The following is a 26,401-nucleotide window of genomic DNA, read 5'->3' on the forward strand; positions in this document are numbered from 1 at the left end:
AAAAGAAAAATGTTTTGAGATTACAGTATTGAAGTTATGTGATATTTTCTAAAACAAGCATTTAGGAAAGAAAAATACCAAGGGACAACTGTAATTATATGAGGGATAATTATATTTAATGGTGTACCCCTACCATTAAATATAATATCAGAATTTATCAGCAAGATCTTCAGACCATGTTCTTTTAAATTGGTCAAAGAAACAGATAAATGACATAATATTTTCAAAATCATCATTGTTAAATAACCCTAAGGTCCCAGTGTTGCCCAGTTCACTCTTACCATACTCACTGTATGTAAAATTTCATGCTATACACATATAAACACACACACACACACACATATATATACACACACACATTTATAGAGAGAGAGGAGGAAGGAGAAAGAGAGAGACTTTAGGCCAACTTTAGTAAAGTATCCCAAAAGAAATACAACACTGTGATTCCTTTCAGTAATAATTCTCTACAAATACAATAAACTGGAACTACCATTAGCAACATCTCTTAAACCAGTAGCAATAAACTGATTCCTTTTAGTAAAACTGTTCAAACCACTTCAATAAACTGATATTCCCTTTCCACTTGTAAAGTCTTTGAAAACCAATAAATCAGACACATCACCAGATGTACAGTGAGGGTTATGGTAAATACCTGATACATGAGCATAGTATCTATAGGTTGAAATAACAACAAATATACTAGCCTGTCATGTGACCTTGGCCACTTTACTTTTAGATAACATGAATGAAAAGTGTCCACCTCAGTACCTCTCTTTCTACTACCATTTGCCCCATTTGAGGCCAGTGACTTGACAGGTATGTTACCAGCAGCCTGATATACAGATCTGAAATATTTCTGACCACAATGAAGTAGTTAACAATTTCAGTGTTAAAAAGCATTGCTCAAGTTGCAATGGCAAGAATGTTGACGAAAATCAACATGACTTTTTTTTCGCAAAATGGAGCAAAGCCATTAACACATCTGTCATGTATGAATTTTGGCTCTAACATATTTTTCTCACTAAGAAGAACAACTTCAGAGTGATTCATACCTCTATAAACTTCATTTATTTTAGTACAAAAAAAAACATCACTGGAGTCAACAGGAGATTCCATCCTGAATGGTCGCTTTGGCGTTTCAGCCATTCCTCAAGAGAGGCCAGCAAACACAGAGCTATTTATCTGTTGTGTAAGTGTTTGCTAGCTGGGGGAAACCACTGCAACATCTGTCAGCAGAAGAGAAAGCATGTGTGATTCCGCTTCAATACACGCACGAGCACGTGATGTTGCAGCCATGATCACACACCCGCATGTGGTGAAACAAAAACACTTGAGATGAAATGGATGTTTACACCAAGAAAATATCCTGTACAACAAGAGAGCATCTGGAAACCCTCAAGTGCAATCTCGTAGAGGCATTAGGACAACAGAAAAGACTGCACATTTGTGTAGTACCATGTAAACTAGTGAAAGTTACAGCAAAGCCTTGCATGTTTAAACTTCTCTTGGCTTTCATAAAGAAACAGCCACTAGGCCTTCAATAAGCCACAGCTTAACAGAAACAAAGCTTTTGTGCATCCACTTGTGGTCAGGCTTTGGTTTGAAACCCATTTTTTACGAGCGGCTTCTTGTGCAAAAAATTCAAAGCAGTGAACTGGTAGTCACTCATAATTAGAGAGAAGGGAAATTATAAGATCAAGCAGGTGCACCTACGGACAGGCTAATGTTAGGTAGATATCCTAGGGCAATGATCCCCAACCATTGGCTCGTGAGCAACATCTTGATGTTCCTCTCAGTGGCCTCAAAGCAGGTGCCCAGTTTTACATTTCTGGCTTGAAAACTAGTTTTGGAAGCCCAGAGACACAGTTTTACTCCAAGCAAAGTCTCGTATGGGCCAGCAGTCCACATGGGGCTACTAAATAGCAAATCACAGTCCTTATTTAGCATCCCTAACTAAGCTAACACCAACACTTTTCACATCTGAGGTGGATCACAAGTAAAAAAGGTTGTGGATCCCTGCCCTAGGAGATCAGAGACCAACTTTGAAGGACTAGAAAGCTAAGTGATACAGGGCATCCTACTCCATGCAGAGGAGAAGTCCAGTAGAGAGCTGGATAATTCAGAACAGCTTCCATTTCTGAAATGGCCTTTAGTGCACAATCTTCAATGTAGTTCTAAATAGGAGACTCAGTAGACTGTTTATTAGGTAGGTCTGGGCCTGATTTCTGTGGGCCTTGGCTAAATCTTAATCTACTTTCTTCAGTTGCTCAACAGTTATCGTATACAAGATTTCTCACAGAGAAAATATACACTCAATCATCGTTGCCTGTGTGGGGGCATTTTTTTTCCCTAAAATAAAAAGATGGTATAGAATAGCATGGAATAGCAACCTATAGATTCTGGCAAATGTCCAAGGGGCTGCTGTAAGATGCCATAGACAGTCACTATTTATTGGGCTGGTGGGGGCTGTTTGGGCCTTTGTACTTGAAATGCCAGGGCCTATTTTTAATGTGAATCTGGACCTGAAGACAGTACTTAAAGGGGTCATCCACCCATAAATTAATTTTATATAGTTTGCAGGCCTTTGTGTAATAATGTACTAATTAATTAATTAATGTTCTAATCAACAATACTTCAAAATTTAAACTTGCAATCCTATATTACATACCCCCAATAAGAGAAAACACTATACATTTGTTGTTTATAGTGACTATGGGCAGGAAGTGCAGCTGCAGATGGAACTGTGCACTTTGCTTTTTACTTTATTCTAAAGCTTTCCCTGTTCATTAGGAATAACAGCACCCATTTAAAGTCTGTACTTGATTGGTTATCACACAAGTCACTTTAGCAGAAGCAATTTGAGGAAAGCTGATTAGAATACGTAAGCATTTGGAATATGTGATGGAAATAGAACACTGTCAGTGGTGAATGTAGAGATGGTAGCAATGTTATCCATGACTTTTATGAATAACATAAAGCGGTACCGACACTTCTGAACTAATGACAGCATTTTATCCTTGACATACAATGACTCCTAGATAAAGCTATTTTCCCAAAAAAATCTCGTGGTTCATTAATGATCTGAAGGTTTTGCCTGCAGCTATTTCTCTCTGTGCTGAATCAAAGGATCAAGCCAGGCTTCCACCTAATCTGTGATGAATTCTGACAGCAATCTCCTAAAGTCATGAGTGCAGTTGGGCAGCACACAAGATAAACTCTCAGCCCCTGACACTCCGGAATACAGAAAGAGTAGTTTCTGCAGGAAGAGTAAGTATTAAGTATTTATTTTAAAGGTTTAGTTTTTCTTTAGGGTAAGGCCCCACAAGGCGGATTGTCATCCTGTGCTTATATGCAGACTGACAATCCACCTCGTGGGGCATTACCTATAGGGTGGTACTGGCACATTAGAACATTAGTTGCCCACAATAAATTCACCCAAAAAGCTTTCCCACCAGCAATAATATAAATCACTGGTGGAAAAATATACATGCTGCTTCACTTTTCTAAGCCAACCAAAGTTTCCTCGCAAGGCAACTTTGCCTTAGGAGAAAAGAAGGGCTGCCTATGTCTTCCCACTGGTGATTTACAATATTGTAAAGCATTTTTGGGGAGATTAGTCACCTGTGGTGGCGAAGATTTATTGTGGAAGACTAATCACCCCATGTGCTAGTACCCTTAAGGACACATAAGTCAATTCCAAGATTTTTCTCCCTACACCAATTAACAGTTTTAACTAGCTGCTCAAATTAGCTGCCCAGTGGGTGACAAAATACTAGAAAGGTGTTCCAAAGAAAAAAAAGAAAATTCCTTTAATTTAGTATAAAGCTATCCAACAAAAGCCCATTGGCCAGATGTGGCTCTGCAAGAGAATCTCCACTGAACTCTTTTCTTTGCATGAGATCACCATTTTAATTATAATAAGGCCCCTGATTATGTAGCATAATAAATTACCATCTCACCAAATGAAAACAGTTGGACAGCACTGATTTTAAACATTAAGGTGGCCATACACGTGGCGATCTGACGATGTTTCGTACGACCATCGGTCGCACGAAACATCGTAAGATCCACCACACACCATTCAGGGCTGAATCGGCAGGTAAGGAGGTAGAAACAATAGGATTTCTACCTCCTTCTGCCGATTCAGCTCTGAAGGGAGAATTTTGGTCAGGCGCCTTCTATGGCGCCCGATCAAAATTTTCAAACTGGTCCGATCGGCGAGTCGTCCGATATCAGCAGCTTCCTGCGATATCGGTCGACTCGCCGACATGCCATACACACACCGATTATCGTACGAAACGAGGTTTCGTACGATAATATCGGTGCGTGTATGGCCACCTTTAGGGTGGAGATAACTCACAAACAGTAACTAATGTTATATGTTTATCTTTGACATTATCATAGAGAATGTTTTAGTATGGCTAGATAATGTGGGATAACTCAGCTATCTGCATATAGCTATGCAATTGGTGAGATGTGCTAATGGTCACTGTGGTTACTCTTGTACTTAGTTGTACTACTAAAACTCAAATTTTGGCATATACCATATTAGAATGTCTGTTACATATGTTTAGTAAACTTTTGTTCACCTCTGGCATGAAACAAGGTTGGTCTTCTTCTTAGCCCTCCCAGTTCAAGTGAGATAACAAACCAACAAAGAATGAAAGGCTTACATACACTCAAGTGTGGACAGGATGCACCAGTTCCTACACAATGGGGAAGAAGATAACCATGTTTGCATAATATATCTACATCGGAAAGATGGTCTGACAGCCATACCTCCTGAGACACTTTAACACGTTTTCTTTTGTTACTCACATAACACTATTAATGTAAACAGTCCCAAACCTATAACATATAACCCCACTGATAACATGTTGGGAGCATAAAGCTGACCAGTTGGAGATAAGCAGAAGACACACACAGACACGCAAAAATCTGTATTAGTACAACTGATATATTATAAAATAGAACTGTCCAGCTGAGGGACCCCTAATGGGCTAATGATGATGTTTTGGCCAGGGTCTTATTTGTAATATTGTAAATATAATTGTTATTAAAAGGCAATTTCTGGTGGTCACATGACTAAGGTTTTTACCAACACTGATTTGCACTGGCACTGGCTACAAAAAAGAGTCAGACCCCAAACACAATGATTACATTTACCCATAACTTTAAAACGACTTTTAATGAATTTAGTATATTGGAAATTTCCTTAATTTTATTTTGTTTCATCATGTGAAAAATCAGTTTTGGATAGAGGACCCCCTTAAGGAAACAGAAAAAAATAACCTGGTGCCACATTCTGAATTATTAGGTGAGAGTCTTGTGACTCTAGGCAAGAAAGAGGCATGTAGTGGGACTGAGCAAACAATAAACCCTTGTACGTTGAATGAGAACTTGCAGCACTGGCAATGGGGTGCAGTTATCAAAGGGTGAGACTAGAAGCTCACCACAAGGAAACTTCACCCTTTTCTATTAAGGTGTATAGGATTTTGGGGTGAAAGTGAGAGTTCTTTGTTTCATTAATGCATCCCAAACAAATACTATAAAGGTAAAGAGAGAGCTGACATTCCCTCTGGTGAAATGAGTTCTATTTTCACCCTTGGAAAAGGGAGTCATTATAATGCCACAGACACATGCCACACGCTGGACAGAGAGCTAACCCTAACAAAGTCTTGCACATCTGCCCAAGCAGCCTGATTTCACACTCGTTAGCAGAATAAACTTGCTTCCATACTATTCCAGCTCATTTATGTAAACAATTTAATCCTCATTCCTCACTGTCCTTGCTTAAACTATTCAAGGCTCAATACGGCTCTAACAATGTGAGGTTACACGAGGTCAGATAGAAACACTGTACCAGGCTTGCATTTCTCTCTGTGCATGGCCTGCATCTTAACACCTGAACTAATGGGTACAGTTTGTGCCCACAAGTTGTGCCAATTCCATTACTCTTTAACCCCTTAGTATCGGATATGACTTCAAATCCTCCAGCCAGAGGAGAAACTTAACATGGTTACAAAGGCTGATAGAATGCTAGATAGATCTATCATCTAAAAAGATTTACTGATGTCAGTCTACTCTAATTCTGGGCAGTCTTTTGTTATAGCTATACCAGACTGTAAGACAAAAGGGGTTATATAATAAAAAACACAAAGTTTGCACAGGAATAGTAACCCATAGCAACCAACCAGCAGGTAGAATTTATTGGACACCTGCAAACATCTTATTGGTTGCTATTGGTTACTGCTACTGGGCAAACTTAGTGCTTTTTATTACATTTGGGTAATGTGGAGCAATAAGTGGTAACTTTCCTTTATTTTAGTACAAAAAACACAATGCATTTCTACCCCCATAGCAATGTTATTCCAAAGCCAAAAATTCCAGAGTAATGCCACAGGCTACTACCAGCCTTGAAATTCTGCGCCATAAAAAGCTGAAAAGGGCGGGTCACTTATTAAACTGCAAGCAGAGAACACACTCCCGGCAGAGATATATATAACTGGACAAATATTCTAGTAAAAATTCCTACACTGGGGTGGCAGCAAAGATCGTTACTGTAAGGTGTATGGCCACCTTAATGTGTAGCGCTGGCTCCTTCTGAAAGCTCAGACTCAGGCACAATGCACTGAGATGGCACCTACACACCAATATTACAGCTAAAAAATACATTTGTTGGTTCAAGAATAACATTTTAAATGGTGGAGTGAATTATTTGCTAATAAAAAGTACACTATAAAAATCACAACAGTATCCCAATAGGCAAGTTTCATAATGCACTATTCAGGTTACAACAGTTCAGGAATCCACAATGAAACATAAAAGGCATGTCTTAGCTGCAAATATCTATACAAATGAATAATGCATTTGCTAAGTTTAGCCTGTTGCTGGTCTAGTGCAGGAAATGTTCTATCAACAAATCTTGCTGTGATTAACTCCCAGAAATAGACAATACTCAAAGTCTGGCAATAACCTAAGATATTAAAAAAATGAGTTGCACCACAGCGGGGCAAGTGGGGATAGTAATGAGAGGTCAACACAAGCATGAAACATTGTTCTGGGGGTGCCAAACTGGCTATTCTGTAGCCCCTGTGCACACTGGCTGTGTTTCAGTAAACCTGTTTTTTATGCAACCAGAACTTTCCTCCAAGCCAGCAATTTAAAAATAAGCACCTGCTTCAAGGCCACTAGGAGCAAAATCCAAGGGGTTGGTGAACAACATGTTGCTCACGAGCCACTGGTTGGGGATCACTGTTCTAAAGGGAGGCTAGGGATAGCCTCAAAAGAGCCCAGAATTGTGGCATACAAGCAGGGGCGCTTCTGCCATGAGGCGAGTTGAGAAACTCGCCTCAGGCGGCAGAAGCGCCCCAGTTACCAGGGGCGGCAAAAAGCCGCTCCTGGTAACTTTAAGAGCCTAATTTCCGGTTTTTAAACCGGAAAGTCGGCTCTTCTAGTGCAGAGAGCGCAATTGCGCTCTCTGCACTAGCGATCAGACCGCCCCCGGACCCGCTCCTGCGCTGGAGAGGTAAGCGCTGGGGAGCGGGGGGGGGGGGGGGGCAGCATCCAGGAGCCGCCTCAGGCGGCAAGAGGGGCCCAAACGCCCCTGCATACAAGTTTGTAAGTGAATTATCAGCATAATGGTTCAGCCAGCTATGGATAAATGGTAACTGATTAGCCTAGTAATACAAATGGAAGTAAAGGTCCCCATAAACTATAAGATCCGCTTGCTTGGCGATGTCACCAAGCGAGCGGATCTTCACCCGATATCCCCACCTATGGGTGGGCGATATCGGGTAGTAAGTAGCCAAATGATCGGATTACATTTGCGGCCATAGGGGCAGTCGTTTCGGGGACCACATCAACGAGCCGATGCGGCCCCCGATCCGACTGGATTTTCTAACCTGGCCGATCGAGATCTGGCCAATTTCAGGCCGCTCGGTTCTGCCCATACACGGGCTGATTAGCTGCCGATATCGGCAGCTATAATCGGCCCGTGTATGGGGACCTTTAGGCAGTGCTAATCTTCTCCTGTCCTGTTGAGCCATCAATGTCAATAGGCACCCCTGGAGCTTTATTAGACCAAATAAAGGATAACCAGGCTGGAACATATACCAGTAAAATTTGTAGCAAACATATAACGATTAGTAAGTAGGCACACATTTACACAGCAGATAACAGATATAATCATTATAATATAATGGCCCTAGTTATTAAGAAGAGAAAGAGGGGTAAAAAGCTATATATACAGCAGTGTCTATGCAGCTTCAGCATATTGATATTTGATTAAAGTGGAACTCTTATATCTAAAAATCAGTCATATTTCATTATGTCAGCAGCCATATTTAAGTAACAAATGGCACTTGAAATTTCAGTTTTCACATTCTATAACATTATAATCACAGTATACGCTACATGCTAAATTAGCTGTCAGCGCTGCACACATATGTTATGGTGAAGAATACAACTGAAATGGTGCTAAAATCCCTTTTACATTTAAATCATTGAATGACAATATTATCAATTGGTAAGAAGATTTTTATGATTTTCTTTCATTTCGTTTTTGTTTGAACAAAATTCAGAGAGAATGTTGAAGTTTATTATAAATGGTAGGAAATTGGTTAAGTCTCAAAATGCCTAAATTGTGTTAAAAATGAGATCATTCAGTTGAAATAGCACATTTTATGAACTGGAGTAGCTGAAAAAAAAATCCACAGAGATTTTCCAATTCGGACGGATTTTCCAGTTTTAAAGATTTATTAATAGTCAAGTGTATCGTATCACTTTTCCAGTTATGAGAAATGTAACAAAAAACTAGCATCATTTTAGGGAAACAGTATAAAACTATAATGGAACAAGAGCAGTTGGAGAACCTAATTTATTTATAAAGATCCCATCACTGTACATGAAAACATGTGACAAGCGCTAAAAGGACTAAATAATAGGATCAAGGCTGCGAGAAAAAAAAAATAAAGTTTGTCATGTGGCTAAAACCACCAAAAAAATAAAAAGCGCTGTAAGTGCAGTATGGGAACAGCTGGTACCCCAGCAGCACTATAGATCCCTAAGGACTCAATGTTTCTTGTGGGATGAAGAGTTTTCTTCTCAGGCCACAAAAAGAAACCATATATGTTGCAATCAAGCTTTCTGCTGCTCATATGTAACCCATCAATGCAACTCACAAAGGAAGAGGCAAAAGGATCAGCAGCCTACCAATGTGGTTACAGTCATGTTGCTAGTTTATTATGCACCATCACAGTCAGAAATCAGGGGGAACATAATAAATGCTCACTGTAGCAAGATGTGCAGAAGGCCTTTGCCTGGAATGTTACTATCCAGGGGCATATAACTCTTCTGCTTGGGAAATGTAAGATTTGCGTTTTGTGTATCCAGATTCCACCACAGAGAGTCTGTCCAGCTGGTTATGAACTACAACTCTCAGCATTCCAAAATTCTTTGGCTGAGGGAGGCGCAGGTTCAAGATTTGTGAACAAGGGAAGGGAAATGTTGTACCCCGTAGTTTACTGACATGATAAAAGTGCTTCTTCCCCCCCTTAAACTTTACATGTTGTTTTGGCCTTGAATGAAGAGAATAGTGTCACCCCATAATTTCTGTGTAATTTCTTGTGTTTCTTGAAGGCTTTGCAGGGAATGTTATGGCCACCAGCCTATTTAACAGCTCCACATCATGCGATTATCCTTATAATACTCTTTACCCCAAACATGCAGTATGTCCTATAACTGGGCAGCAGTGGCCTCAGGGGATAATCCATTAAACAGGCAGAGTTTGTGACAGAACCTGAGATGGACTACATTGGTATGGACATATTCTTCATGAAACAGAAGCATTAAAGCCCATCAGTAGTCTTTCATAAATTAAGCTTCACTTCCATTGCATTAAGAGAGCAATTTTTCTATGACAAACTTTCTTGACTTTAACTATGTCAGTTTGTGTCACTAAAATATGGAAAACACCCTTAAAAAAAGCTATAAACCCAGCATGAGATGCTTCCTAGGACTGTATTACTTTTACTTGAATGGCTTATTTTATGGGTAGTTGCTGAGTAATCGGGTGGCATCTCTGAGTGTTTGTCACCACTGTATCTGTTATTTAAAAACAAGAGTATGGACTGTCAAGACAAATATAACATAACTATTACAGCAATAGGTTTGTATTGCCATTACTGAGTACTTAACTGTCAGGAAAACGACCAATGGCAAGATACCAGTGCACACATAATCCATGGCAATGCTGACACACCTTCTCATATATATTTATAGTATAAAAAAAATCTCCTATGCCAAATACACATACCCAGGTGCCAGTTATATCACCATGCCGCTCATGTGCACTTTTCTATTGGGCAGTTAGGGACTCTTCTGCCAAAATAGGGAACTCTTTCTTTGGAAGGCTCTTTAGTTTTCATTTTCACAGCTTTCCCTTTGCAGATGAGTTCTGGTTTTAATGCACATATGTACTAGGGATGCACCAAACCCACTATTTTAGGATCCAGCTGAACCCCAAACACTATGATTAGGTTGAATACCAAACCCAATCTGAATGTATATGGAAGGATGTGGAAGGGTAAAACAAAGCACAAACAGCGTGATGAAAAACTTTCAACTTCAGTGTTTATGTGACAAAAAGTAACGTGATTTTAAAGATTCGGATTCGGTTAAGCCAGAGGCATGGATTTGTCTGAATCCATATCCTGCTGAAAAAAAAGGCTGAATCTTGGCCAACTACTGAATCAAATTCTGGATTTGGTGCATCCCTAATCTGTACAGGAGTACGCTATATAGTCAAAAATATCTGCACACTGGCCTGTCCAATATCCTATTCCCTTTGTTGCTATAACAGCCTTTACTCTTCTGGAGAAACCTTTCCACTAGGTTTTGCAACATTATTGGATGGGATTTGCTTCCATTCAGCTGCAGGAGCATTAGTGAGGTTGGGGATCAGGCCTGGCTCACAGTTGACAGTCCGATTCATCCCTAAGGTGTTTATTTAAGTTGAAGTCAGGGCTCTGTCCAAGCCAGGCAAGTTCTTCCACTACCATTTCATTACCAAGACCTTGCTACTGCGTAGGGGAATTATTGTGCTGAAAGAGCCTTCCACAAACTATTGCAACAAACTAAGAAGCACGGAATTCTTAAGAATGTACTGTACTTGTATGCTGCAGCCTTAACATGGAACTTTGTGAAAATGAAAATGTAACATAAGCTCCATCCCATGGAAATAATGAACCTTAGTTAGTTAATAGTTAGATTTAACTCTAATGCATTCTCTGGGCAGAAGAAACACACCAACATGTTTAACCTAACTGTTACATCAAGTTACACAGAACTCACAGAACTCTCAGCAACCTGTGTCTCATGATGCAGGAGTCAGAGTCAGATTTTGATTGACAGCTGAAATACATCATCAAAATCTGACTCTGACTCCTGCATGAAAAGAACAAGATACTGACAGCAACGTTTATTATTTAACTATCACTTTGCAAACTGTACATTTAGGTCAAATACATCAGAATGCATTACAGCTCTAGTTACTTATAGGAATAGAATACTGTCATGGGGAAAAACATTTTTTTCAAAACCCATCAGTTAATAGAGCTTCTCCAGCAGAATCCTGCTTGAAATCCAATCCAAAAACACAAACAGATTTTTTAATATTTAATTTTGATATTTCACATGGGCCTAGCCATATTCTTCATTTCTTAGTTTGCCACAGCCATGTGACCTGTGCTTTGATAAACTTCAGTCACACTTTACTGCTGAGCTGCAAGTTGGAGTGATTCACCCCCTCCCAGCAGCCGATCAGCAGAACAATGAGAAGGTAGCAAGATAGCAGCTCCATGGCATCTGTATTGCTAAAAGTGGTAGATATCAGAATAGCACTCAATATAAGGTTGCCACCTGTCCCATTTTGACCTGGACAAGCTGGGAGCTTTGGGAGGACTCTCTTAGATTGCCACGTCATAACCATGCCCCGATGTCGTCAACTACAACCTTTAATATTTGAATTCAAAAAACAAAAAGGTTAGAGGTCATTGTATGTAAAAAGTTTTGAAGCTCATATAAAATTTCAATTTGTTTAGATATTTCTCATTAAAGGTTTGCTTTCAGTGAAACCAGAGGGCTTAGCCTAAAGCATGGAAAACAGCCCCAGACCATTATTCCACCACACTTATGCCATCAGCATTATGCATTCAGCCAGGCATTCTGCCAAATCCAGACTTTGTCAGAGTGCCATTTGGTGAAATACCTTTTATCACTCCAAAGAACACATTTCTACTGCTCCAATGGCTTCAATGGAGACCTTTACACTACTTCAGCCAATGCTTGGTGTTGCATATGGTGATTTAAGGTTTGTTTGCCTTTGATCAACCATAAAAGTCCCCTGATGTTTATAAAAAGTTCTTGTACTGACATTGTTTCCAGAAATAATATGGAACTCAGCAGGGAGTGTTCTGAGGCCATATCATTTTAGATAGATGTCAGAATACTTTTGACTAAAAACGTCTCTGAATTCTTTAGGCTATGTAGTGTATGTCTCCATTCCCTTAAAGGGATCCTATCATGATTTTTATGATATACTTTTAAATTCTAAATTACACTGTTTACATAGCAAATAATTTACTCTACCATATAACATTGTATTGCAACAAATGTATTTTTTAGCTGTAATTGGTGTGTAGGCGCCATCTCAGTGCACTGTGCCTAAGTCTGAGCTTTCAGAAGGAGCCAGCGCTACACATTAGAACTGCTTTCAGGTAACCTATTGTTTCTCCTACTCCCATGTAACTGGAGGAGTCCCAAGTTGAACTTGGATTTCTTACTATTGAGTGCTATTCTGATACCTACTGGGAGCTGCTATCTTGCTCCCTTCCCATTGTTCTACTGATCAGCTGCTGGGAGGGGGGGATATCACTCCAACTTGCAGCTCAGCAGTAAAGAGTGACTGAAGTTTATCAGAGCACAAGTCTCATGGCTGTGGCACCCTGGGAAATGAAGAATATGGCTAGCCCCATGGGAAAAACAGATTACCATGCAGGATTCTGCTAGAGAAGCTCTATTAACTGATGTGTTTTGAAATAACATGTTTTCCCATGACAGTATTCCTTTAAAAGACATGTAAACCCCACCCCCCCCCACAAAAAAATTAAGCAGTGAGTCACTTGCCATTTCGGTTGTTAAAAGAGTAATATTAATATCCCCTCAATCATTTGGGATTCCTTCTCCTCCTAACTCGCTCGCCCTCCTCCCGTACGAATTTGCTTTGGCACTCGGCTAACGGAGAATGCTCAGTTCTTCTCCACTCAGGTTACTAAACACGCCCTCCAGTCTAGCAGCCAACAAAAAAGGCAATTGTGGCAATTCTGTTTTCACAAGAAACATTTTTTTTTGTCCTAACCCTTCTGTTGTAAGCTTAGCTTAAACGTTAGAGGGACACAATATAAGCAGAATTTTTTTCATCAAAGTAAGTTCTGCCTGTGTAAGCCTGCATTCTTCATTGCATGAACTTTGCATGTCCTTCAAAATGAACATTTAGAAATTCAGAATATCTGTAATCTAAGTCAAACTGTTGCACTAAAACAATTTTTATTTTGTTTTGCAGGTTGTAATTGAAACTGGTTGCTAGGATAGCTGACCCTAGCAATTAGGCAGTGCTTGAATGGCAGATTGAATGATAAATCAAAATAAAAAAAGACTGGGGTCACAATAGAGCAATTTAAGGGGCAAATATCACTTGTTTTGAGATAAACCAGAGGTCTTCAAAAGTGATTGTTGTTCAGTTGCAGTAGTACTTTTTAATTAATGCCAGAAACAAATCCCTTCCACAAACAGGACTTGACTATACAAGCAACTGTGTATAACATGCAGAAATAGACAGTAGGATAAGGCCTACAACATATATGAAAAAGTTATCTTGTCTTTATATAATAGGGTCCATATCAAAAAAATATCCCAAACTCAATACAAAGTTGTCAACTGCCTATGACTAAGTACTAGAAGGGTACGAGATGTGTAAGGCAGTATTCTGTGGGGTGAATTTTTAAGTCAAGACTTTGTATTGAGTTTGGAATACATTTTTTGACATATACTTTTGATTTGCCCTTTGCAGTATCCCATCAACTTTGGCCCTTTTTGACTGGTCATACAGGACCCTTACTACCAGTAAATTGTGAACTTTATATAAAAGGGCTACAACATAGAAAGTTGAGAAGAGCTGCATCATTGCTTAAGTCCAAAAACTACACATTGAAGCTTCATTTGAAGGATGACTACCCCTTTAATGTACCACTATAGGTTAAAAGGTTCTAGCACACAAGTAAACACTCCGTTTTGTATCATGAAACAGAAGCCAATCAGCACTCGCTGCTGGACGAAGCACAGAAATATTTACATAGACAAAAGGGCAGCAGCAATCCATAGCAGAATCTCCTACACATTGTCTCATGGAGATTAGGAGCAACGAGGGAGCATAAAGCTGGACGCTTTCCTGCGCTGCTCTGTGCCTGCGCTTGTACTTTGAAGATTAAAATGTATATGTGTTTTTAATCTAACACTTTGCAGATCTCCTGCATCCAGTAATTTACATCTGGATTGAGTTCCAGCTCTCCAAGGAATTAAATGGATGAATTTCCTTGTTGGTTTTTTTTTTCCTCCCTTTGAGATGGAAGAGGGAACAAAAGGTTTAGTGAGTCGCGTTGCATAATCAGCGAGAATTGTTTTCAGTAAGACAAATAGTTTTATACATTGTTGCATAAGCTGAATAAATTGTTTGAGAACAAGGTCAGATGGCAAAGACTTTGTCCCTCCTCTGGAGCCCTTCTGTCTTCACCCGTATTAATGCTGCACATATTGTATGAGCCTTCGGTTCTCCAGAGCCCCCTGCCAAATCCTACTGTGCACAAACGAACAAGACTGCTGGAGTCAGGGCTTGATAACCATGCAGGAATGGATCCTAAATGTAAATATGTACATAGGAACAGTTCCGCTCCAACACTTTCACATACACTTCAGAGGTTACACAGCAGTTTAGCTTGGGGTAAAATCTTGGATCTGGGCTAAAAAAGGACCGAAGCTTAACATTTTGTATAAAGCAGTAATGGGCATGGGAAGTGTAATTGGGGTTGGTATCTTGTAGCTCATCGCTACGCAATTCGGGTGGCTAAATTTCTTTATACAGTATGATGTTGACCCGCAGCCTTCTCTGTCCTGAGCGCTGCACCACTCTGGCAGGTGTGCATGCATATCACAGATGCTTTAGAGCAGGGATCCCCAACCTTTCCTACTCGTGAACCACAGTCAAATGTAAATAGACTTGGAGAGCAACACAACCATCATAAAATGTCATGGGGGTGCAAATAAGGCCTAAGATTGGCTATTAGGGAGCCTCTATGCACACTATCAGCTTACAGGGGGGCTTTATTTCCATGATCCCCAACCAGTGGCTCGTGAGCAACATGTTGATCCCCAACCCCTTGGATGTTGCTCCCAGTGGCCTCAAAGCAGGTGCTTTTTTTTGAATTCCTGACTTGGAGGCAAGTTTTGGTTGCATAAAACCCCAATATAATGCCAAACAGAGCCTCCTGTAGGCTGACAGTCCCCGTAGGGGCAATTAAATAGCCAATTATTGCTCTTATTGGCACCATCAGGAACCATTTTTATGCTTGTGTTGCTCCCCAACACTTTTTCCATTTGAATGTGGCTCACAGGTACAAAAGGTTGGGGACCCCTGCTTTTATTTGGTAGTAAAGTTTTTATTCAACCAAAAATTAAAAAATAACTATGTGGTTTGGGGGTACTGAGAGCAACATCCAAGGGGTTGGCGAGGAACATGTTGCTCACGAGCCACTGATTGGGGGATCAGGATAGAGAACATTATGGGTTAAAATAATTTTTCAAGAAACAAGAAAGGAGAGATTATGAATAAATTCAGCAGCTTTGATCACAACTCCCATGCCATTTGCACTTTCCTTGTCCTTTAAGATTTAGCATCAGCTTGAAGCAGTGGTATAACTTCCCCCCCCTGCAAAAACAATGTTGGGGCCATGTCAGCATGATCCCCCATTTCCACACCCAGTAGTAAATGCATGTGATAGCATGGTTGCAGGCAGGAGGAAGGGTGCAAGGGAATACAAGGCTTTTCTGGATACCCCTGTCCCCATAGTGGTCTATGAAGTAGTTACTCCACTGGTTCAAGGTCTGAATAGTTCAACCTGCATACATTCTATCATTTCAGCTTGGAATGCCAACTTCCATGTTCTTACAAATATTTGCTTACGGGTAAGTGGCTGCCACAGACAATGCATTCTCCTTTCTAACAAAAGGAAAACAGAAAAGGGGCATTTAGGTTACAATGGTTCTCCCTGATGGGACCATGATGATCAAACCTCATGAACAAACATAGCCAAAACAGCTAAAACTCATATGTTACCTGGAACCTGAGGTCATGCCACAGATCAAATGTGCTTTAATGGGTCTTGTCTAGGGATGCACTGAATACACTATTTTGGGATTTGGCCAAACACCAAATACTCTGTTAAAGATTTGATTGAATACCAAACAGGATTAGAATTGATAGGGAAGGGATAAAAAGAAAAAGTTTCCAACTACTGTGTTTATTTGACAAAAAAAGTCAAGTGAATTTTAGGGATTCATATTAAGTTTGCCCAGGCACATGGATTCACCCAAATCCGAATCCTGCTGAAAAAGGCTGCATCCTGGGCAAATCCCCAACCGAATCCTGGATTTGGTGCATCCCTAGTTGTGTTGCAAAAAAAGAGAAAAGAGAAGAAACTGTCCCACGTTGCACTGGGTTTAACTTGTTACAGAGCATTTTCCATAGGTTGTCACAGAAAGTACTTTGGGAAATAGACAGAGGCCCTCCTGCCATAAGGCAAACTGAGAACACTGCTGCAGGCAGTTACAAGGATACTAGGGGTGGCAAAAAGAGTCAAAATTCTATCTTTTAAAGCAGAACTTTGTGTAGGGGGGCCATGATATGGGCCCTACTCTCGAAGTGAGTAAAGAAAGTATTGGGTAGGTATTGCCCCTGGACATAGATAGTGCTACTCTATGACCCTATTGAAAAGGCTTGAGCTGATGACAGCAACACTGCAGCCCCCTCTCAATAGAATATAAATATGTAGGGAGCTTTTGTAATGCCAATAATATCTGCTATTATATGTTCCTCTTTACATAAGGACACATGAATGAAATATCAATCCTGTTTATAAAAAGAGGTTTATTTTCTCTCTAAATAAATGCTGTTTTCTAGTGGTAATTGATGCGCAGCAAGCCACTACCCTGAGTAATAACGGAATTCTGACAGGGAATGAAAACTCACACACAATTCTAACTTATAACTGAGACAAATGGTATTATAACCCTTTGACATGTAAGAGACATACTCAGTATTCCCAATATTCCAATGCATTACAGTTTTCACATGTTGGATAAGGTAAATTTGTATTTTCAGTAAGGTTGTACAATACTGTTCATAATCATGGGATCTTTTATCCAGAAACTTGTTATCCAGATGCTTAGAAATAGGGCAATGCTATTTAAAAATACAATTCTTAATTTTTCCCTTTCTCTCATAATAAGACAGTTGGTTTTGCTTGATGTTAACTAAGTTAGCATTAAAGGACAAGGAAACCCTAATTTACTGGGGTGTGCCAAAATGTTAGGCAACCTGCCAAATACTTCACAAGGGATTCCAGGGAGATACCGCAAAGATGGTGGTGAAGTGCCAATTTAATTCACTGCGGAACATTTAGGGCTCTCTTGTCCTTAAATCCACACTGAAAATATACTATTAGTTTTTTCTGTCTATAAATGATTTTCATTTTCAGTGGCACATCATCACTTCTAATACTATTGAACATAAAGCTCCCATCTGGCACACACAGAGTGGTAACAGGTGACATGTATAAATGAGAATAATAAGAAAAATAGCAATTACTCTTATTACTACTGACTCCAAGAGCTTACAATTACATTTCCTCTTGTTATACAAAACAGATGAAGAGGTGGAATTGTATTTCTTACTTTAATATGGGTAGATCACCATTCAGAAGGTGCTGAACAACAACTGTGAGTACCGTACTCTACGCCAGCCACTGGTTATTGTGGGATACTGGGAGTTGTAAATCCAAAATAGCCATTAGGTTGTTCTGTACTGTTACACTTGTGGAAAGACAGCGCCAGCACTCTTGTTTTATTTTACTGGCTGTTGGTATAATACTACAGAATAGGTTACACTACATAACACGAAATACAGAAGTTATAGTATACTTACATAGAGACCACTGTGCTTGTCACCGAAAAACGTGAAGGCTTTGGAAATTGGCAGTAGCCCAGATCCCCCATCGTCTTGCCTGCGGGTCACAGTGTCCCCCTCTTTTGTACCAAAGGGGTAAAAATCTTCCAGAGGCACCATGCCTTGTGCACGCCACACCATAGAGATGAAAATCCAGAAAAGAGAAGGCAACCTCATCTTCAAAAGAGACTGCACTGTTCTGTTCCAGTTAGATTGGGAGCACCTTGCAACTGAGTACAGTACTCTAGCTGCCCTCTAATGCCCTTTCCCAGTGTCTATAGATGCCCACTCAATGGTCATTTATGTCCACCTGGTTTTCCACAAAGCAAACCCAGCACACAGTAGTATTTGTATTTTATAGCCTACAGAACAGGCTGTGGGCAAAACATCCCTTTCTTCTGTGCTAATCCTTATTCTCCCTGACAGCAGTCCTTGTCATGTTACTGTAGCTGGAGTTGCAGGTATGGGTAGCCGGGTATCTCTCGTGGTCCCCCTTTCTATCACAGCCACTGCCCATGCATATCTCCTGGCAGCACCCTCTGCCCCTGATACTGCTTGCACTCTTGAGGGCCCTGCTGTGTAGCAGCCAAGAGTAACCTTCCTGACAATTTCTATAGTTCCAAGTCCTTCTGTCTCCTTCACATTCCTCTCTACCTGCAGTCCCTGCTGCTTTGTCTGCAAGTGCAATTTTTCAAAACTCTCTCCCTTTCTGCCCTCTCTTTGCAGCTCTCAGACTGCCTCCTGTGCCCTGGCTACAGCACACTTGGTGTCAATTGATGTCCAAGCTCCCTGTCTAGTCCCTAGCAGTCTCTAAAGATTATACAATACAGTGCCTATGACTTTCTCCACCTCAGCAATATGATTGTCTCTCCATAAAGTTTCTATGACACATTCAGTAGACCCTGTCACTGTAAGATTGTCTCTCAGTGCAGTTCCTTGGAACCTCTGTCCAGTCTCAGGCACTCTCAGGGTGTCTCTCAATGCAGGTCTTAGGACTGTCTGGCCAGTTGTCAGCACCTTCTAAATGTGCCTCCCTGTGCAGTTCTTCTGATTGTTTCCTCGGTCCCCAGGGTGTCTCTTAGTGCAGTTCCCAGGTCTCTTTCAGTCTCCAGGTCTCTCAGAGTATGTCCCAGCGCAGCTTCTATGACTCTGTGTCCAATCTCTAGCACTCTCCCAGTATCTCCCAGTATCTCCCAGTGCAGTTCGTAGGACCTTTTGTCCAGCTCCCAGCAACACTCACAGAGTGACTCTCATACTAGTTCCCAGGACTCTCTGTCCACTACCCATCACTTTTAGACTGTCTCCCAATGCAGCTCCCAACACTCTCCCTCACCGTATAGACTGCTTCTCTGTGACACTGAAGTCTCTGTTCATAGCGGACCAGGGGGTTTTGTCCCCTCCCCCCCATTACTCTAACAACCCCCCCGAATGAGAGGTGGGGGCGTCAGCCAATCAAGAGGAGCGTTAGCTGTGACGCTGTCTCTTAAAGAGCCAGGAGAGGCCGGGCGGTGATAGATTCAGCGAAAAGTTTGGAGAGGAGCAAAGGAATGTGTGCGACCCGTCGCAAAGCATCACGGGAAAAGAGCTTTGCGGGCTTAGGTGACTGCGCTGCAGGCATTTTCAGCCCATAAGTGTTTAGCTATAGCCGGGGCATACCCTGCCAGCTCTCGGGGTCATGGACGCTCTCCAAATAAGAGCACGGCCATAATGAGCATGACTGGGGGCTGTGAGGATGCGAGTGCCTTCTCCGAGAAATTCAGCGCCTTTATGCACCGCCTGCTGCTGCCGTTCTGCTTTCCTTGTAGCCCTGTGCGCTATGTGGCAGCCCAGCGGCGCGCAATCTAATGCAGAGTGCGGAGCGGTGCCAGGCGAGACCCTCATTGCGCAGACGCTGTAGTTTGTTCCCAGCAGTATTCATACATAGTGTGTCTAGGGGGTTCATGAAAGGCAGAGAGTGAGCCCCTCATTTATCTCTGGGAAAGCAGCTGAGATACAGTAAGGACATGTTATGGTGGCCAAACACTGGGGAGGGTAGAACGCACACATGCCTAAGGAGAACAGGACGCCTGGAGGGACACCTTCCCATTGTTCTGTTGGCCTAGCCTTTTCCGAATTACCACACATTGCCATATGCAGACATAGTACATGTACATGTATTGCCAGCTTTAAGGAGAAATAGAAGTGAAAGTTGGTACATACAATGGGCAAGCGGCTGTGGGGCCAATGCCCCAGCATAGGAAAGGTGGAAGGCACAAGGGAGATGAAATGGAAGAAGGGAGGAAGGCAAGTTGTGTGAAGAAGGGAAACAAGGGAATAACGAGAGAATGGCTAAGGATGGAAAAAATGGATGGTGGGGGATAACTGGATACAATGTACAGAAATGAGAGAAGTTTGTGAGCAGGATTAGAACTTAGACCTACCTCCATTTTTACTTTTTGATTGTATGCTTTTGTGATTAGTGTCCTCACCCTAATGTCTCTTAACACTTTGCAATTTTAACGGTGCTTTAGCTCATTGAGAGGTCATTGTTTGTGTGAAATGATGTCTATATTCAGGTGAAAGTGAAAAAAGTAATCGAGAACACGGATAGGAGGATGTCAAAATAAAGGTTCATCTACATTCACAAGTGCAGTTGCGGTTCCTCCAATTTCCCTGCAGTTGCATGTTGCATGTAGTAGAACCACTTTCATTAAAGGTACTTGTCTCAAAATGTGCTCCTTGCCCTTTTGTTTGGCGGCATTGCTTAGCCCTTTCTGCCTTCCTTTCCAAATCGGGCGCTGCTGCACCCAGCATCAATAGCCATAACACACTTGTGTGTATAGAACTGTGTGCAGATGTCACTTGCATACCGAACAATAGTAATGATGCCAGGCAGACTTTTATGCAGTTATGTAAAATTTGCTCCAAAATGCAAGTGCAGTTGGGTTGATTTTGGTGAAACTTCAATTTGTGGTTGTGGTAGGTGCAACTCATTAGCACCGAGTGCATCGCCTCCCCCATTGAGACCACAATGATGCTGGAATTCTGAGAAAGAACGATGCACTGTTGAAACAAAAGGGGCCCTCACAATTACATTCCACTTACTGCACTTAAGGGCGTACATGAGTCCTATAATCTACAAGACCATGAAAGAAGTAAATAAAGGTGAGTGGAAAAAAAATCTGGAAAGCAATAAAAAAAGGAGAAAAATGTGTAAGGATGCAAATGGTGATGAGAAGTAAAAACAGAATGAGTAGCAGGCCTGGACTGGCAAACTGTACATTCTGATAGACAGCAGCTATGTATTGGGCCTCTTTGTACTTGTAATGCCATGGCCTATTTTGAATCTCAGTCTGGACCGAATGATAAGAAAACAGATGAAGAGAAGACAAAGACAGAACCAGTGCATAAATGTACTGAGGGATCAGAAGAGAAAACTAGAGCCCAGGAGCAGCAGACAAAAGAGAAGGCACATATTCCATGTTTGTGTGTAATGAAACATTTGCTTGTTGCCCACTGACACGGGATTTTGGAGACTAGCAATATCCATTGATTCAGGCTAGTTGTCTTCAGGGCATGATCCTGGGGCTCCTCTGGCTTGGAATATTTCAAATGAAGGACTTTTTGTGGGCATAGCTGCAAAATGGTTCCTATGTACTGGAGAGAAATTATGTGGGCAATGACATGTGGATTTTATTGTCCCCAGTAATGTACTGAGTGTGTACCCTAAACAGAAGTAATCCACTTTTCCTTCAGGGGTGCTGGGCAAATGTGATCTCTGACACCCACTGTGCCATATGAAACAGTACAACACTTTTGTTTTTAGGGCCCTAGCAACGACTGGTTTCCTACACATTTCCCTATTTACAACTTATGGCTGACCTATTTTGTAGAAGCAAGAAAGCAATGCTTAGCTGGGCTCATTTATTAGGGGACACAGTGTAGTTCTGAGCTCAAATGACAATTTGTAGGTCTCAGAATTCAATACAAAAATATTCTGCTACCTCCCTATGGCTGGAAGTTTTTGGCCTACATGGCAAGTATGTTAATTTGCAGAATCATGCATACTTTCACACCATTTGTAGTTATATATTTTAAATCCTTTATTTAAAATCAGAATTACAGAGAAATATACAACAATATAATGCAGCAGAGTATAAATCCATCCCAACAAAAAAGAAACAAAAGTAGAAGAGGAATAAGAGCATATAAAGCATATTGCATATTATAAATTAGCAACCATAACTAATTAAAATATAAGTTTTAAATCTCAGTAAATTCATCTTTCCTGCCCAATAAATATAACTAGCCTTATGGCAACTGGTAGATAGGTGTTACTGAATCTATACCACAGAGAGACCCTTCCTGCAGAAATATTGCAAGATTCCCTAACCAAAAAAATTTGTATAATGGGACAATTCAAAAAGTGATAAAGAACAGCTAAATTCTCACAACATTGTTGTAACTATACTGCCAGTCTTTTACAAATAGAGCACCCTGTTTTTAAGTGGTAAGTTGCTCACAATAGTAGAGATCTATATCGGGGGCGACTAACACGCTCCTTGGGACATCGTTAACATTAAGAGCAAAGACACATGCAGCGATTAGTAGCCATAACTTTTTAAAAAGTCACGCCAACTAATCTGTACAGCGAATCTGCACGCAACTGACTTTTTAAGAATTTAGTCACCCAAAGGATGAAGACACAAGGAGCTACTAGTTGCAGCTAATTGTCATGGCTACAGAAATAGACAATGTGATAATTTACTAATAACTGTCTCTACATGTGTTTTACCAGAGGTAATACGGGTGCCATTAAATTATAACATTCAGACATAAACACATGCGGGAAAAGTCCATTGAATTGCCCAAACCAACATTCACAGTAAAAGAGACTGTATCTGTCACAGTAAAAAAGACACAGTAAAACAAGAATTCCCATAAATTAGTTTTTAGATACTGTAGGTAGTATTGGCACCACTGCCTCTGCTTTGAATTGCTCACAGTACATTTTCTGAGTCTCACAGAGATAACATTCTGATTGTCTTCATAGTTCTTTATATTACCCAAATATACCCATATTGATAGGTAGACCTCCCATATAATAGAGCTCCCTGTAGGGTTTGGTGAGCAGAGCTGCCATATAATAGAGCTCCCTGTAGGGTTTGGTGAGCAGAGCTACCGTATAATAGAGCTCCCTTTAGGGTTTGGTGAGCAGAGCTACCGTATAATAGAGCTCCCTTTAGGGTTTGGTGAGCAGAGCTGCCGTATAATAGAGCTCCCTTTAGGGTTTGGTGAGCAGAGCTGCCATATAATAGAGCCCCCTTTAGGGTTTGGTGAGCAGAGCTACCGTATAATAGAGCTCCCTTTAGGGTTTGGTGAGCAGAGCTGCCGTATAATAGAGCTCCCTGCAGGGTTTGGTGGGCAGAGCTGCCATATAACCTGCTGCTTTTACAGCACCAAAATATGCTGTCTTCTTGAGTTACAGGAATTATTTGGTAAGTCTGCTGCCCAATAGTCAATGCCTATAGGATGCACAATTGTTACTCCCTGGAAGCCACGTGATTGAAGAATCAATGGGCAGACCGTAATGCTTGTCTGCGTCTCACTTCCTGCTCCAACTGCTCCTGTAGACTGTTTATCTGGAGTGGGTACAAAATATTTTACTTATTTAGATAATTACCATTTTAGAGTAAGAAGAAAAGGCTATGCAATATCCATGGGCACACACTATTTTATTTTATGGGGCACTAAAGCTTGCTGTTCATGAACCAATAAAATGGTTAATTTTTGGTACATTTATGGTGGCTCGCTGACTTCGACCAATCTGTTCCTGAATTGGTGCGGGTTGGAAAGTTTAATCTAGTAGTGCAGCATGTTGCCCATTGCATGAAGTATTTGCAGATGAAGAAGTGAAGAGAAACTATGGCTCCTTTGTTAGGTGTCTGTCCATTGGCAAGGGGGCTGATTAGTTGTCTACCATATGGGGATGGCCTATGTTTAGCTGTCTTAACACCTAAACAATTCAATTTGTAAAAGAAATATATTGATATATCTATCTGCCTATTTATACATACTGTGTATGACTAGTGCAGAAATGGGCAACCTTTGGCATTTCAGCTGGTGAGGAAATACAGTCCCTTAAATAGCCATGGTTTGAGTTCCACGATAGCTGAAATAACTATGCCTGTATAACTGGGCTGGGGTGTTATGAAAAAAATAAATGGTAAACAATTGGTAATATCCAAACAGGATTAGGGGAGCTGGGAGCTGAATTTATCAATAATTAAAGAGAGTGGCTAAGGCTGGAGATATGTAACAAAAGTACCAAAAATTAATAACATTTCCTAAATGAGGTAAAATTATGCATTTGACACATTTGTAGTAACCCCTTTCTTGCTCTAAAAAAGTCAAAAGAATTGATGTGGAAAATAGAAGCTAGTAGAAGTTGCCCAGCTTAGAAGTGGTGGTAAGGTAAAATGAGAATGTGACGGGATTAGTGGAGCCTGTATGGCAGAAGTGAGGGCAACGTTGTAAATGTAATATATATAAGATGGGTTTGGATATGAGATGGGTTTGTACTAGCAGTAAGTGTAAGAGGGATTAATAAACATATGCTGCTTATCTCCAGTTCTGGCATGTGTCAGGGTGGGGATGCATACAGTATCAGTTACCTGCTCCTCCAGCCCTCTCACTCTTTGCCTGTGTGATCTCTCACGGGACTCTAGAGTACTCTCCACCTGCTGCTGAATACTGTGCGCTCTGTTGCTCTCAGAGTCTAGCTCCTGGCGGTGTCGCAGACTGACTTCCATTAGTCGCTGCGTGTGGCTACGCTCCATTTCTGTCATTTGCTCCTGTACACAATGCACAAACAGCAACACGGTAACATAGTTATTCCTACAGGCAATGGAGCTGTGAGTGAATGTCTGGATACCTCTTGAAGAGGATAAGAAAACACACACACATTTTGCAGAGTAATGTAAAGAATTACAGGCATTCATCCTGGTACAAATCAATCTAAAGCTATCATTTGCTACAAAATGTAGACTGCATTTTGCATCCTTTTATAGCGAGCAGTGTTTTCTGACTGTGAACATAAGCTGCCATGTTGTTAGTTATTGGTCTTGCAAGGTGCCATGCAGTCTTTAACAATGAGCATTTTAAACCTGCCTGACAACTGTGTGATACTGGGCCAGATACCGGCTGGACAGACCAGTATATAGAGCCAATAACTGATGGTCCAGTGTTGTGTGGTCAGCTTTTATCAGAAACGAGAAAAACAGGTAGGCACTCCGGAAAAATAATAGTCTTTAAATAGCTCAAGAAGTTGAAATAAAACCAAAAGGTTTATTTACACTTACACATAATGCTACAAAGCCTTATGTGTTTCGTACCGAAGACCGTACTTAATCATAGGTGAGCTTATGATTAAGTACCCTCTTTCCCATATTTGGCTTCCTAAGCGGAAGGTGTGGGTCATGAGCACCCGGACCCTAGACTACAATTGGTAAGAATTCTACTTTGTTCACTTCACTAGTACTATGTATTTTTCATTTTGCAGCTTTTATCAGCCTGCATATAGCTAGTGTAAGTGGCATATTAATAAAACAGTGGGAGAAAAAAGAATGTTGAAATAAATCAGACATTGACACATTAATGCCATGGTACAACCTGCCAAATGGTATGCAGCATTTCCATAAAATGTTATAAATATGACCCTAAAGGCCCTGATATAAAGATTCAGAGAAGTTTGACACTCATGTGATTTCCAGCTTGGTGGGTAGCAAGTCGCTTTCAATTACCCCTCCATTTACTTGCATAGTGATCACCTTGTGGATGAGGCAACAGACTGGAAATGCTCACTACAGGATGTGCAGTGAGTCCAGGTAAATACTATTTACCGTATGTGAATTGAGGGGTAATACAGAGAGTTTTGCCTCCTACTGGCTGAACTGGAACTGGAAATTGTACAGGCAATAAAAGACTTTGACAAGCAAGCTTACTGAAGTTACTGCCCCTACTTTATGTCACAATAATGAGTATAAGTGGTATAGCGGACCAGGAAACTGTGCAGATATATTTATACTT

General features: G+C 40.9%; 2 protein-coding genes across 6 annotated transcripts in view; both read right to left on the reverse strand.

Annotated features, from left to right (window-relative positions):
* sned1 (sushi, nidogen and EGF-like domains 1) overlaps positions 1–19,809 on the reverse strand; it is a 64,418-nt gene extending 44,609 nt beyond the window's left edge. The window contains exon 1 of one of the 5 annotated variants that reach the window (XM_012970833.3): positions 18,314–19,809. In XM_012970833.3, the coding sequence (XP_012826287.1) occupies positions 18,314–18,511 (198 nt within the window). In that variant the 5' untranslated portion in view covers positions 18,512–19,809. The remainder of the gene's footprint in view (positions 1–18,313) is intronic. The other 4 variants (XM_012970831.3, XM_031902549.1, XM_012970829.3 and 1 more) reach the window with 4 other exon arrangements.
* A 2,582-nt stretch (positions 19,810–22,391) lies between these two features.
* The window catches only part of crocc2 (ciliary rootlet coiled-coil, rootletin family member 2), an 85,169-nt gene continuing 81,159 nt past the window's right edge, over positions 22,392–26,401 (reverse strand). The window contains exons 35-36 of the mRNA XM_012970838.3: positions 24,988–25,167; positions 22,392–23,955 (exon numbers count right to left, since the gene is read on the reverse strand). Coding sequence (XP_012826292.1) covers positions 23,887–23,955; positions 24,988–25,167 — 249 coding nt within the window. The 3' untranslated portion in view covers positions 22,392–23,886. The remainder of the gene's footprint in view (positions 23,956–24,987; positions 25,168–26,401) is intronic.

The sequence above is a fragment of the Xenopus tropicalis genome, chromosome 5 (genome assembly GCF_000004195.4).
Source record: "Xenopus tropicalis strain Nigerian chromosome 5, UCB_Xtro_10.0, whole genome shotgun sequence".
NCBI classification, from domain to species: domain Eukaryota; kingdom Metazoa; phylum Chordata; class Amphibia; order Anura; family Pipidae; genus Xenopus; species Xenopus tropicalis.